This window comes from Triticum aestivum, chromosome 2D, assembly GCF_018294505.1.
Source record: "Triticum aestivum cultivar Chinese Spring chromosome 2D, IWGSC CS RefSeq v2.1, whole genome shotgun sequence".
In the NCBI taxonomy this organism is placed as follows: Eukaryota; Viridiplantae; Streptophyta; class Magnoliopsida; order Poales; family Poaceae; genus Triticum; species Triticum aestivum.
The window spans coordinates 29,221,587-29,233,949 of record NC_057799.1 but is presented as its reverse complement, the minus strand read 5'-3'; the positions used below and the strand labels follow the sequence as shown (position 1 = coordinate 29,233,949).

Here is a 12,363-nt window from a genome sequence, read left to right as displayed (position 1 = left end):
AAAAATATAATGAATAACTCTTGCCCGACAAGCCAGAAATATGAAGTCTTCAATAAGTGCTAAACGTGCTAAACCACTGCAATTTCTCTAATAACTTGCTCTATGGTTGGACATGGGATGCTGTTACCATTCCGAACACATTGCCCACCACTGCGTACTTGCGATAGGCAATGCAACTATGGTGTGTGTTTTAACTTGATTAAAGAAAGAACATGACGTTCATACAAGGATAGGGCAAAGAAAACACACCACATTGAAAAAAGTGCCGACAAAGCTATTCAGAAGTATAGACCAAACGACAATGATATCAAGCATTGATGACACACAATAAGAGATATACAGGACTCTGGAACGATACATGTACAATGGCCAATATGACAAAGCATTGAAAAACTTGTGTAGTGACCGCTGTTGTTTAATTGAAGTCAAAAATTGATTATTGCTAAATACACAGGCTACAGAGGCCAGCCGGCATTGTTGATTCTAGTTCAGAAGACCAAGATTATTCGCCTTATCCCCTCCTTCTGTGCTGGTGAGCCATCTTCTCGGCGTGGGCTTTCCTGTCAGCATGGGCCTTCCTGTCGGCGTACATCGGAAGGCTACTGATCTCACTCATCTCGCCCAGGAGCTTGTCTTCAGTAATGTTATCTGTGATGCTCCTCATCACCTGTCCATTACGACAAGACAATGGAAATTGTCAGATTGTACATAGCGATTCTGTTTCTCATACTCTTGATGTCTACACAGCAGGAGATGGAGTAAAATTGCACAGTAAAGTCTATAGTGTATGAAGAATAGCGATGGTCTGCAATAGGAAGAAAGTAAAATGCAATGGCAATAATAAATGTATTAAATTGGAGAGCTCAAAATTTATCAACCATCGCAAGTCAACATCATTTGACTATTATTAAACTTTACAAATTGTGTATCTGATTGCAAATTGACAACCTAACCATGAAGCGACCATGAAAGATGAACTCACCACACAAAATATACGTCTTGATTAATTTAGTAATGACATGATTCTCATGAATGCAAAATCACAATCATCTGTCAGTTAGGATGTAGCCAGCAACAGTCAGGACTGGGTATGGTCACTAGCCAGTTTAGGAAAGGGGCATTAAGAGTAGAAGAGATCATGTTGAATTATGAAGACAATGTACTACTACCTCCGTCCCAAAATTCTTGTCTTACATTTGTCTAGATACGGATGTATCTAATACTAAAATATGACTTGATACATCCGTATTTAGACAAATCTAAGACAAGAATTTTGGGACGGAGGGAGTACAACTATGATTCATGTGCAATACGGAGCATGTAGCCTGCGCCACTTGTCCAATTTCTCTATACTGTGGATCACCAAGATACTGAATTTTGTAGGTGTGCATAACATATACTGAATGACCTGGATGTTGACACTAGTTTTCAGCATGATATGGTTCAGGAAATCGAGCACGGCCATAGAGAGGGAGGGAGGCAGGGAGGGGAAAAGGGAAGTGCCTTTCTGTAAGTATTGATATCATTAGGAGTTGACTTATCTGCTCGGATTCGCATGCAGAACCAGCAGTCCTCCTGTTTATTCCAAGAGCACTCAACAATTTTCCCTGATATTGAAGATGGATCTACATCATCTGCAGAAGTTCCAGGACAACACCCACATTTAGTCCAAAATGAAATCACATTACAGCAAAATTGGCTGTTTCAAGAATTGAAACATGATGCCACGAGAAAAAACTGTTGTGGCAGATTCTATTTAAAGACAACATCATACAAGGGCCATAGTTCAAGACTTAAAGTTACCAGGTATGCCAAGATTTTGAAACACTTAATCAGCGTATTACAAATATAGTAAAGCTGCACGATTGCGCCAGGGAATGGTTGAAAAAATATTGCAAACACATCCTTACCAGCAAATACCACCCGGGTACCATCCATAAGTTTCTTTTTGCCTCTCTCGTACAGAAAAATAAGCTGACGGTTTTCACTACCAGTCTGCAGCATTCAGAAATTAGAACGATGATAAATTGGACACAAAATTTACCCAAGTCACACATCCACATGAACAGATTCCACACCAAAAGTAGTTCTATTTTAATATTTAACATTCAAGAATATGACAAGCATATACAAACCTCAAACAAAAAGTCAACTGAATTCATCTCTGGGTACTTCCATTTTAAAAGACCTTCGTGTGTACGATTCACGTATGGATCATCCCAGCCCTATATTAAGAATAACAGAAACACTTTTAACATATGAAGAAAATGGAAGGGAAAAAATAAGCCTGTTAAGCGTATAACTTGAAATGCATGAAGAAATACATGGACTGATAAATAACAGCTGCAGGGAGGCAGCTTGAGCTAGGTTTTCTCAAGTGACACAAAAGCTCAGCTTAGCCAATATGTCACTAGTGACTCGTCAAAAAGTCAAACATAGTGTCTTGTTATGGAAATCAGAACTGGAGCGGGGTATGCCCTTGAATGAACTGCAGCTATTTTCAGTGCACAAGTGTTCCTAACTGCATGTCATTAGCATGCTTTAGGGCAAGATTTATATATGGATGATAGCTCTCAGTAGAGATCGAGTCCTTTGTCACTTCCATGTCACGGAAACATTGTTATTAGTATGCAGGAAGTTAAACTTGGAACACGACCACTTCCAGAACCAGTCCAGTGATAAGAGCCGGATGACCACAGACATACGCGCGGATACAGGTATTCCGCAGCATCCCATATTTTCTGAATTGAAAAAGGGGAAACAAATTGGGATAAGGCAGAGACGGTGTGGACACAGTGGGGACTAGGAGCCAGACTCCAGTGACAGCGCTGGCGTGGCCTAGACTCGACGCCGCTGCCGCCTGGACTCGCTTCTCAAGTTGCCGGCTAGCCGCCGCTGTTTCCCCCAAGCCCAGCTCTCCCCCTGGCGAAGAACATCCAGGCAGAGAGGAAGATGGCAAGGCATCCGAGGACGAGGAAGAAGCTCTGGGCGGGGAGAAAGATGGGGACTGCAGCCGCCAGTGAGGAAGAAGATACAGGCGGCAGCGCGGTCTTTTCATCTGCTATCAGGCGGCTGGAGGAAAAGAGAATGGTTGGAGGAGCTGACTAGTCTAGTGTTTTCAGAAGCTGGGTCTTATATGGGCTCTGAGTGGAGAGCTACATGGGCCTGAGTAGAGGGTTCGTGTGAACTGCCCAAAGACTTTTACCAATAGAAATGAGGCAATACATATCCAGTCTAGTAACAAAAAAATCTCTTATCTAAAAATTATCATTAAATCTTTATTACATGCTGTTTATTTTTCTAAGTACCTATATACCCTGCCTAATCCCTGAATGGTTGTTTTTGGAAAATGCCGTATCCCCGTGCTCGTATCCCCGTGTCTGTAACTAACCCCGTATCGGTGCTTCTTAGTACCATGTCTAACTTTTTCTCTGCTGCCTTATAGTTATAGGGTATAGCATTTCGATGTTCCAATTTCCATGGACGACGAACATCATGTATCAAAGCCAGAAACGACAGGACCACCCTACCTGAAATATAAGCCCATCAGATTCATGTGAAAGTGCTGGAATAAACTCCTTGAGTAATTTCTTCACCGTGGAAAGCAGCCAAAAATCCTTTCTCCTTACCTGATAAAAACCAAATATCATAGAACTGTTTATGGTTATCAACTGAACATCGTACTGCAATGAAATAAACAAAATAATCCATCTAGATTTAGGTACCGAAAAAAGTTCCAGGTCATATCTGTATGATGGATTGCCTTTCAGACCAGTTTCAAACTGCTTTCTCTCATAGATGCGTGGACGAATTATTTCATCCTCAAGTAGCTTCCACCTGTCAGAAAAGGGCAACTGCATCCGAAGATTAAATAAAATGTGGTTACTACAGTACAGAGTAATGCAAATGCTTAAACTTCAGAATCACCATATATTCATATATCTAAGTAGATTAAAATCATTTACACACAAAATATTTCATCAGTGATTATCCAAAAATTAAGAGCTTGCTTCTGTCAATCAAAATAATATAACTATATTCTTATCAATCACTTCTGATAAACTTGTAGTGCGCTATACTGTATTATTATCTCAACAACAATGATTTCCCGTGAAAGGTCAATGAGATCTCTGGTACTCATGCCACAACCCCAAAATAGATGGAAAAAAAACAGGCGCATACACGTCATCAATTGGGAAGGTGATAAAACGGCAACTTAAGTTACTGATAACAGATTTGAAGTTTCTACCTTGACTTTGGAGGAGAAATTAATTGCCATTAGATCATACGCTAAGTACCTCCGCTTCAATCCACCACCTGGTATGGCGTCTACAACCATTTCTCCATCGATCAATGTAAAGTTGTGGAAACCCTTGAGTTATGAAAACATAGGTAAAGTAAAATTCTGCAATATAATGAAAGAAAAGAAAATGCACTACGCCTGTTATCCAAACCAAAAGTGAGGTCTTACATCGTTAACATTCCTAATAGGAAAACGCATCTGAACTCTTCTAAAGCAGAAGTTTCGGTCTATTAAGAAACAGCCATCCCGCATTATAAGCATCATGTATCGTGTTCCATCAGCTTTCCACGTAGCATAATAATATCTTTGTCTCAGAAGTTGCAGGTTCTCACTTTAAATTGAGACACAAAAGAACACAAGTTAGAGGAAGGGCCAAAACAGAAGCAAGAACACTATTAACAGCTATTATTTCTTAAAGGGCGAGACTCTTGTATTATTTTCTAATTAAAGAATGACTTCTTCCGTTCAACCTAGCTGAAACTAGTTGATGGCCAACCTTTCTTTATTATAATTACATCGACACGAGTAACATTTTTCTTCTTGATTTTTCACTTTCAAGCAAAAAAAGAAAAAGCTACAATTACGGCAAACTAGTTGGCCATAACAGTATAGAGCGGAACAGCAGCAGGCAATTGTAAGACCAAACGTTCAGTGCTTAGGGAGGGTATTACATTAAGCATGCATGGTGTCTATGTATTTCGATGACATAGGCACTCTCTTGAATGCTGACACATATGCTAGATGTGGACCAAAAATGGCAACATTAAACCATAATGCCACGGTAGAATGCATCAACTATACCACAAGAGGAACTCTTCGCCATGGACAAAGTACCAGTCGGAGCAGCAAAAGGAGGTGGCTAGGCATTAAAAAAAATTAGGAGTGCACGGCACAAAAGGATGAAGCAACATGACCTTGGACCAGGAGGAGGAACTTAAGAAGGGTGTCATGTCATCAACTCATCATTTGGTTGTTAGGTGACAGAGAATGGCAGATATGGAGACAAGATAGCAAGAACACAAAATGGATAGTAGGAGGAGCTGATGAGAAAGGAAGGGAGTTTATGCAAGTTTTACCCAAGGATATGAGGCTATAATACTGGACTATCCATACTCCAGTTCCAGTGAAAGGTTGGACTTGGTTCCTGATTCTAATTATGTTTATCCTTTCCTCTAGCTTCATTCACCTGTTTTTTGTTCAACAAAGCCTTAGAGGCTTATAAATTAGAGCTACATTATGGTCAAACGATACTTGCATGTGCCATACTTTAGGATTTGCATGCCCTAGTTGGAACGCGCTCTGTGTATAATAAACAAAGAATTACATTCTCTTTCTTTACTATCTATTCGGCACATCAACCATTCTTGACTGCGGAAACATTTCCTCAAACAATGCTTCTGTCATCAAACTACAGCCGGTCAACTAATCCCACTTCCCGAATCAAATTTGACAGATGAGAGGTAAGAGACAGAGAGAGATATCTAAACAAAAGATACATCTCAAGGAGCAAAATGAACATCAAGGTTATTCCAGACATATAAATGTTGTTCTATGAACCTTAAAAAGACAAAGGGTGTCAATCTACACGTTTACTTATATAAATAGCACACAGAAGGGTGCAATTAGGTAATTCAATATGAGGTGAGTACTGACTCTTATTGCTTGACAAAACGAACAAACAGCATCTGCATTGGGTTAGACTCATGTAACCCTATTATCCCATCAAAGCAAAATAACGACTGCATGCTAAAGCAAACTCTACAGCTATCACATAGACATAGTTCTTCCTTATATGGCAGTCATCTGTCGCTTTATTCATAAGAATTATTCCAGGCGCAAACAAGCAACTCCCTTACTTAGTATATAATATAATGTTACTATATGCACATGGCATATTGCCTATTGGCTTCTACAAAGTGCAAAGAAATATTAGTGACCACAACAAAGTAGAACAAATTTATGTAAAATGCAACCTCCAATGTATGCATAATTGCATACATAATAAGAAGCTAATGCCTTTATTTGGGGTATACGCTTGCCCTTAATTGTGTGCTCATCTCCAGTACGACATGATTTAGCATATAGTGGGGTTATTTGGTAGGAAACCCCCTAAGAGAACATGCATTTTGTACACCAAGACCACTTTGCACAAACAGCATCTAAATTGGATTAAGTGATACCTGTTGAGGGAAACTGGATGAGATCCTGGAAATTGAGCATTAGCTCTACCCTGGAAAGCAAAAGGGTAGCAGAACACTGTAAGAAGCTTGCTTTGGGCACAACGATTATACAGGGGTAGTGTGGTAAGTTCAAAATAAAGGGATGGCTACAGTTAAAATAAAAGGATACGAAAGAAAACAAGACAGTGAAACACAATGGATATGCACATAAAAACAAGCTTCAGTGAAATGATCTCCAACACAAGCAAAAGAAGTTTTCATCGTCACACCTATTCATCAAAGCTACAGCCACTAATAAATTAAAAATGGATGTTCATAGACTCTTCTGTGTCAAACTTCAAAAATTACTTGATACGAGAAGAGTTAACCATCTGTGTTTGCAACAAGTTAACTGAATTCAGATTTTGATCAAATAAGATTCTTGAAACCATAGTACCATAGTAATCAAAATAGAGTGTAACTTTGTAAACTGGTTTGAGAAAATGAAACTAGTGATCGTATAATCAACATAGCTATGAGTACATACATAGTGGCACAGTGACAAGCCCAAACTACACAAATGGAAGTGCTGACAACATTTTTCTGTCGGCATAGAGCAAAGGGAACTACGTCATTAACAATTTTACGGGTGGGGAAGACTGAGGAGTATGTGAAAGATGTGACTAAGAGCAAAAGACAGGTTTAAAACTTACATTGGGTACAAAATCAAGCAATTTGAAACATATGCCACGCAAGATATCTTGCTGGTCGAAAGGTACAGCATCCCCTAGGACATCATCATTAGTAATGGCCTTGTCATCTACAGGATCCTACAATAAGCAGGAATATTTTGACAACCATTAGCAATATAAGAAAATGTTGTACAGAAGTATTGATACTTTAGTAAAACCCTGGACCTATCTAGTAAAAAGGATATATAGATTCACAAGGAAACAACATATGAGATGCCATGTAGGTGTTAATCCAAATTCAATGTGACCCATGCAAACTTCGCAAGCTTCTAAAAACATCCTAAAATACTGTTTCATTGGCTAATAAATGTGTTAGTGATTGGTGGATGTAGGGGGAAATGTAATATTTTGCTTGGTAAACATTTCCGTAATATTTCATGTCAAAGACAACAGTACATGAAAGGACCTTACTTTCTCCAAAGTACAATCAAAACCCCTTAAAATGTTGCTGGCATATACTGCCTCCGTCCCATAATTTTGCTGGGACGGAGGGAGTAGAAAATATCTAACCAGCAGTTTTGATCATTTTCTAAATTTTGCATGCAAAGTTCACAGGAATACAAATGCTAGTTTACACCTTACACTACATGCGCCCCACATGCAATTATTCTTTTAAAACAAATTTATTAGCTGTAGATTGTCAAATCATCTTATGATGTTGACCTGAGTGGCATTAACAGAGAATTGTCCAAACATGTACTGGAATTAACACCTACTGGTGATGGTGCAGACTCGCCATTGTCGTCATCGTCATCCTGCTTAGCTTCACCATTCAAATCAAGATCAGAAGGCCTCTTCCATTCCGGTGTCGGTGGACATGTGATACTTTCAGGAATTTCATGATAAAATGTATACAGTGCTTGAATGTAGTCGGTTTTATATATTCCTGGAGGCCGTCTTTGAGCAAATATATTTAAAGCCTAGCAAATAAAAGATTTAGCCAAGGAAACAAAAAGAAATATTGCAATAAATTACATTTGAAGCATAAGTTGTCTCACCTCAGTAACACTAGACAGTTGTGTGCGCATTAGGTAATGAACAATCATAAAGCCAGTACGGTTATGCCCATGAGTACAGTGAACAAGTACGTATTTGGGATTCCTTGATGGCTTCTGGCGCTCATGAAACGCCAACACCTAAAATTTAGCATCGATAGAGCTTCATTAGCTAATAAATTAGGTTAAAGGAAATTTAGCATGATTGTTTAAAGGAATTTACTGCAATTAGGTTATCAATATTCTGGTCTACGTGTTCCAACTGGAGAGACTACAAGTGCAAACATGTAGTTCCAACTGGAGAGACTACGTGTAATTATGTTGAATTGCTCTTAAGAAAATTCTGAACAATGTCTTTTGATTCAACATAATTACAATGATCAATATATATGGACTTATTTTCTTTTGTGCCTGTCCTATGTTGCCATCTAATATCTACTAGCATTTCTAAACAAGTTTTCTGAACTACATGTTTTTTATAGTTTTCTTCCACATCAACAATATGGAATGTAAGAAAGCATCCAAAAAATAAGACAATATACTTATAGATGTTAAGATAGCTAGTTTTTTTCATGTTTCGACTAAAGTCACAATTCACGTGTGGTTACTAGTATTTCAACAATTGTGGATGGCTGAATGAAAAACAGCAGGTGCAAGCATACACTTCATCTGGTATCATTATTAATTATTAGACTTCCATTCTTTTGTACTAACAACACATAGGCACTTAACCTAACTATCAAGTGTGACAATCAAGTGTGACACATACGCAACATATGTTATGTAACAATTTGTAGATGGCTGAATGAAAAACAGCAGGTGCAAGCATGCACTTGATCTGGTATCATTATTAATTTATTAGACTTCCGTTCTTTTATACTAACAACACATAGGCACTTAACCTAACTATCAAGTGCGACACATACGCAACATATGTTATGTAGCAACTACAGTATAGAGCACCATGTTCAAAACCTTGACGACAGGTGTTCACCTTTTTTTTTTCCAGCAGTACATTTTGGTAACCAACAATTAAAAAAATTGCCCAGAAAATTAAAAGAAGATTTGAAGTTTACATATTCATGTCTAACCAAAAATACATCAAAAAAGCATAGTGGCAAGGTCATCAAACTAGGAATATAGGTTACCTCATACACAAACGTGTTAACAGCTTCATTTTCTGGTACAGCATCTCTCCCCCTGCAAGCAATCTGAAATGAACAGAAATGTCACAGGAATTATTTTTTATTAATGCTGGAATATACATATTACTATGTAAACTGAGGTCTCACTCTCACCTTGACATGTTTAGTACCTTGCTTCGTCCACTCTGCTGGCGAATAGTACCGAGAGGTATTTGTCAAGTCAATCACCAAACCTATCTGATAAAATAGCAGTGGGGGAATAGTTAATACAAGCAACAAGCTATCAAATCAAGTACTCATTATGGATTGTATAGCTCTCTTCAATAGCAAATAGCTAGAAGATAAGAAAAGAGACAATCAGCAGAAAGTATGTCAACTGAGAATTTAGATACTTCAAGCAACTGTTACAACAACACGAGTGCAAGTGTACTGTAAATTGCATTTATGATCTAATAAGTTTATCTTTATTGTGGCTAGAAAGACAGGCCTTTCGGCACAAATGATAAGGACTGAAGTTTATATTGAAAATTAATTCACCTCCAATTTTAAGAAACAAGAAAATCAATTTACCTGTGTTCAGTTATGATTGCAAATAACAACTAACTAGTGGTAGCGGAATAGCGTAGCAGTGGGGTCACAGGATCGCAATAAGAATTTGAGCAAAAGCACATACTACAGAGAAACTGGTACACAAGTCTAAAATATCACTAAAACGTCATTGCCAGAAGCTATTTAGCTTTTCACCTGTAAGGGACCATACAGAGTGCTTAATATATTTTCTCTAGCTCCAGTACTTGCTAACTAATCAATCAAGACATACAAGATGCATGTCGATATTATCTTTGTTCCCTGCCATATACTATGCTCTTTTCAGAAGATTTATATTTTACTTTAACAAGTATTTCAAAACGTCCATACTTTAGATCACCTCCCCAAGTGTGCTTTTGGAGTCGGCATATTTGAGAAACAAGTTAGCAATCCCTCTGGCCTAATATAAGCCAGCTAATCATGGATCATACTATCATAGCAAACTAAATGAATATGGAACTGAGATATATAATTCACTCAAGCAATAGGTGACATGTGACCATCAGTGCATAAGTGGGGGAAGTAGCACAAACATCATACACTCATACAAGAGAACGGGCAACAATAACGACAATCATGAGTACAAACAGAGCATGGATAAAGAAATGCATGTATTCTGTGTCACAAATAACTCCATTCAAATATGCATACTTCAAAGTAGGGCCAGATAACAGGAAAAAAGCATAATATCCAGCCTATAACATAATAAGTATTGGAATGTGTATTAGTGTCGTGTGAGTAGAAAACTGTACTTACGTCCCTGCCAGCCTTTCTTTGTTTATTAACAACTTGTTTGGAAGAATATCTTTTTCCAGGAGGAACCGACTCATTGAATGTTTCATCCAGCGGAACTTTAGAGGGTATGATTTTGTCTATTGGTTGACCAGATGCAGGGCAATCCATCCAACCTGAAAACAGGGACAACGTCAGAGCAAGGGTGAAAAATATCAAAAATCTATTTTTTTTTAGGCTAAGCATAAGTATTTTTTTATGAACTTAGCGTAAGTATATACGATAGTAATAGTTTATTTAAGAATCGACAAACAAGAATACAAGAACAAGACGTGGCCATGGGACAATTCGACATGATTCACAAGAATATGGCTTTCAGATACAAACATACCCTGAGGTGTCTCTTTAACTCGTTTGTATCCGCCAATCTTGTTTTGGGTTGCATGATCATTCCTAACCTGTTGTGGTCTTGGCCTTGGTCCATCATCTGGTTGATCTCTCTTTAACTTTCTGCGTCGTTCTTCTCGTTCCTATGAAATCCGGTAAGCGCAACATAAAAAAGGGTACCAATGAAAGACCATAATTAATTATATTCCACTTTGCACCTTTGCTGTTTTATAGAACGCCAAACAGCTTAATTTAGTACTCCCTCTGTTAACTAATATAAGAGCATTTAGATAACTAAAGTAGTGATCTAAACGCTCTTATATTAGTTTACGGAGGGAGTAACAAATAGAGCCAGCTGAGATTTTTGAGGGAAAATACAAAGAGGGACAGATACAACACAACCGACAACCACCACTCAGACCATCTGATCGCCTCACACACACACACACACACACACACACACACACACACACGTTGACATCTGGTACACAGAACAAGAAAATACTGGACACCCCACTTGACGTGACCACACGCTGTTCCACTTAACATGCATGAATGTGTAGTCAAATTAAATATGACAGACTGTGCCGGTCCTAGAGACCGAATACAGGTGATAGAAAGAACACCTTCTCTCTTGCCATAGGCCACAACCAGATCCCAGAACTACATAAGCTGAAAGAAACATAAACCAAAAGCATGAAAACAAATGTCGCATGGCTACCAATAGAAGTGACATGATGACATAGTTTTCTTCAAAAGAGACAATACCATGGTCCTTACATTGCGAGTTATTATAGCCTAACATACCGCTTAAAAGGTATATCTTGCAGTTTACGATTATCACCACCGAAGTACAAAAGCAATCAACTGATGACACTAAGCTCCATCTATACAGATCAGATGCATGTTCGTGATTCATTTTATGGCCAGAAGGGATGATTTTATTTACCCTCCTCATAATCTCAACAGCAGACTCGACGTGATCTTCATCGTCCTGTCCAAAATCAAGCTCAACTGGCTCTTCATGGTCATCGTCCTCGGGCAACGGGGATGCGTTCAAATCCATTGAGGACCCTTCAATGTATCTGTCTCTAGATAACCATTAGGAACTGACACCTGGTAAGAGGTGGCAGAAAGGGCGTCTTGTGTCAGACAGGCTAACCAGCATAATACGCACTGGACGAACATGGTCACCTCTAAATCAGAACTAATTTCAACTGCAGTTGACGAGTGCGATGCAGTGAAGTCACGGGTGCTCATCCAATGCAAAAATCAGGAAAAAAAAATGAACTAACAGAGGAT

At 38.6% G+C, this 12,363-nt stretch overlaps 1 protein-coding gene across 1 annotated transcript; it reads right to left on the bottom strand.

The window, feature by feature from the left end:
• Positions 1-287: 287 nt before the first annotated feature.
• Positions 288-12,177, bottom strand: LOC123051254 (mRNA-capping enzyme; the record flags this gene model as incomplete). Its single annotated transcript, XM_044474088.1, is given in 17 exon segments — positions 288-667; positions 1,504-1,634; positions 1,911-1,995; positions 2,136-2,225; positions 3,531-3,629; positions 3,726-3,854; positions 4,250-4,372; positions 4,472-4,634; positions 6,484-6,533; positions 7,176-7,292; positions 7,931-8,134; positions 8,213-8,350; positions 9,358-9,420; positions 9,508-9,591; positions 10,699-10,850; positions 11,066-11,204; positions 12,011-12,177. Coding segments are annotated over 17 exon segments (2,040 nt in total). The 3' UTR covers positions 288-511.
• Positions 12,178-12,363: the final 186 nt, after the last annotated feature.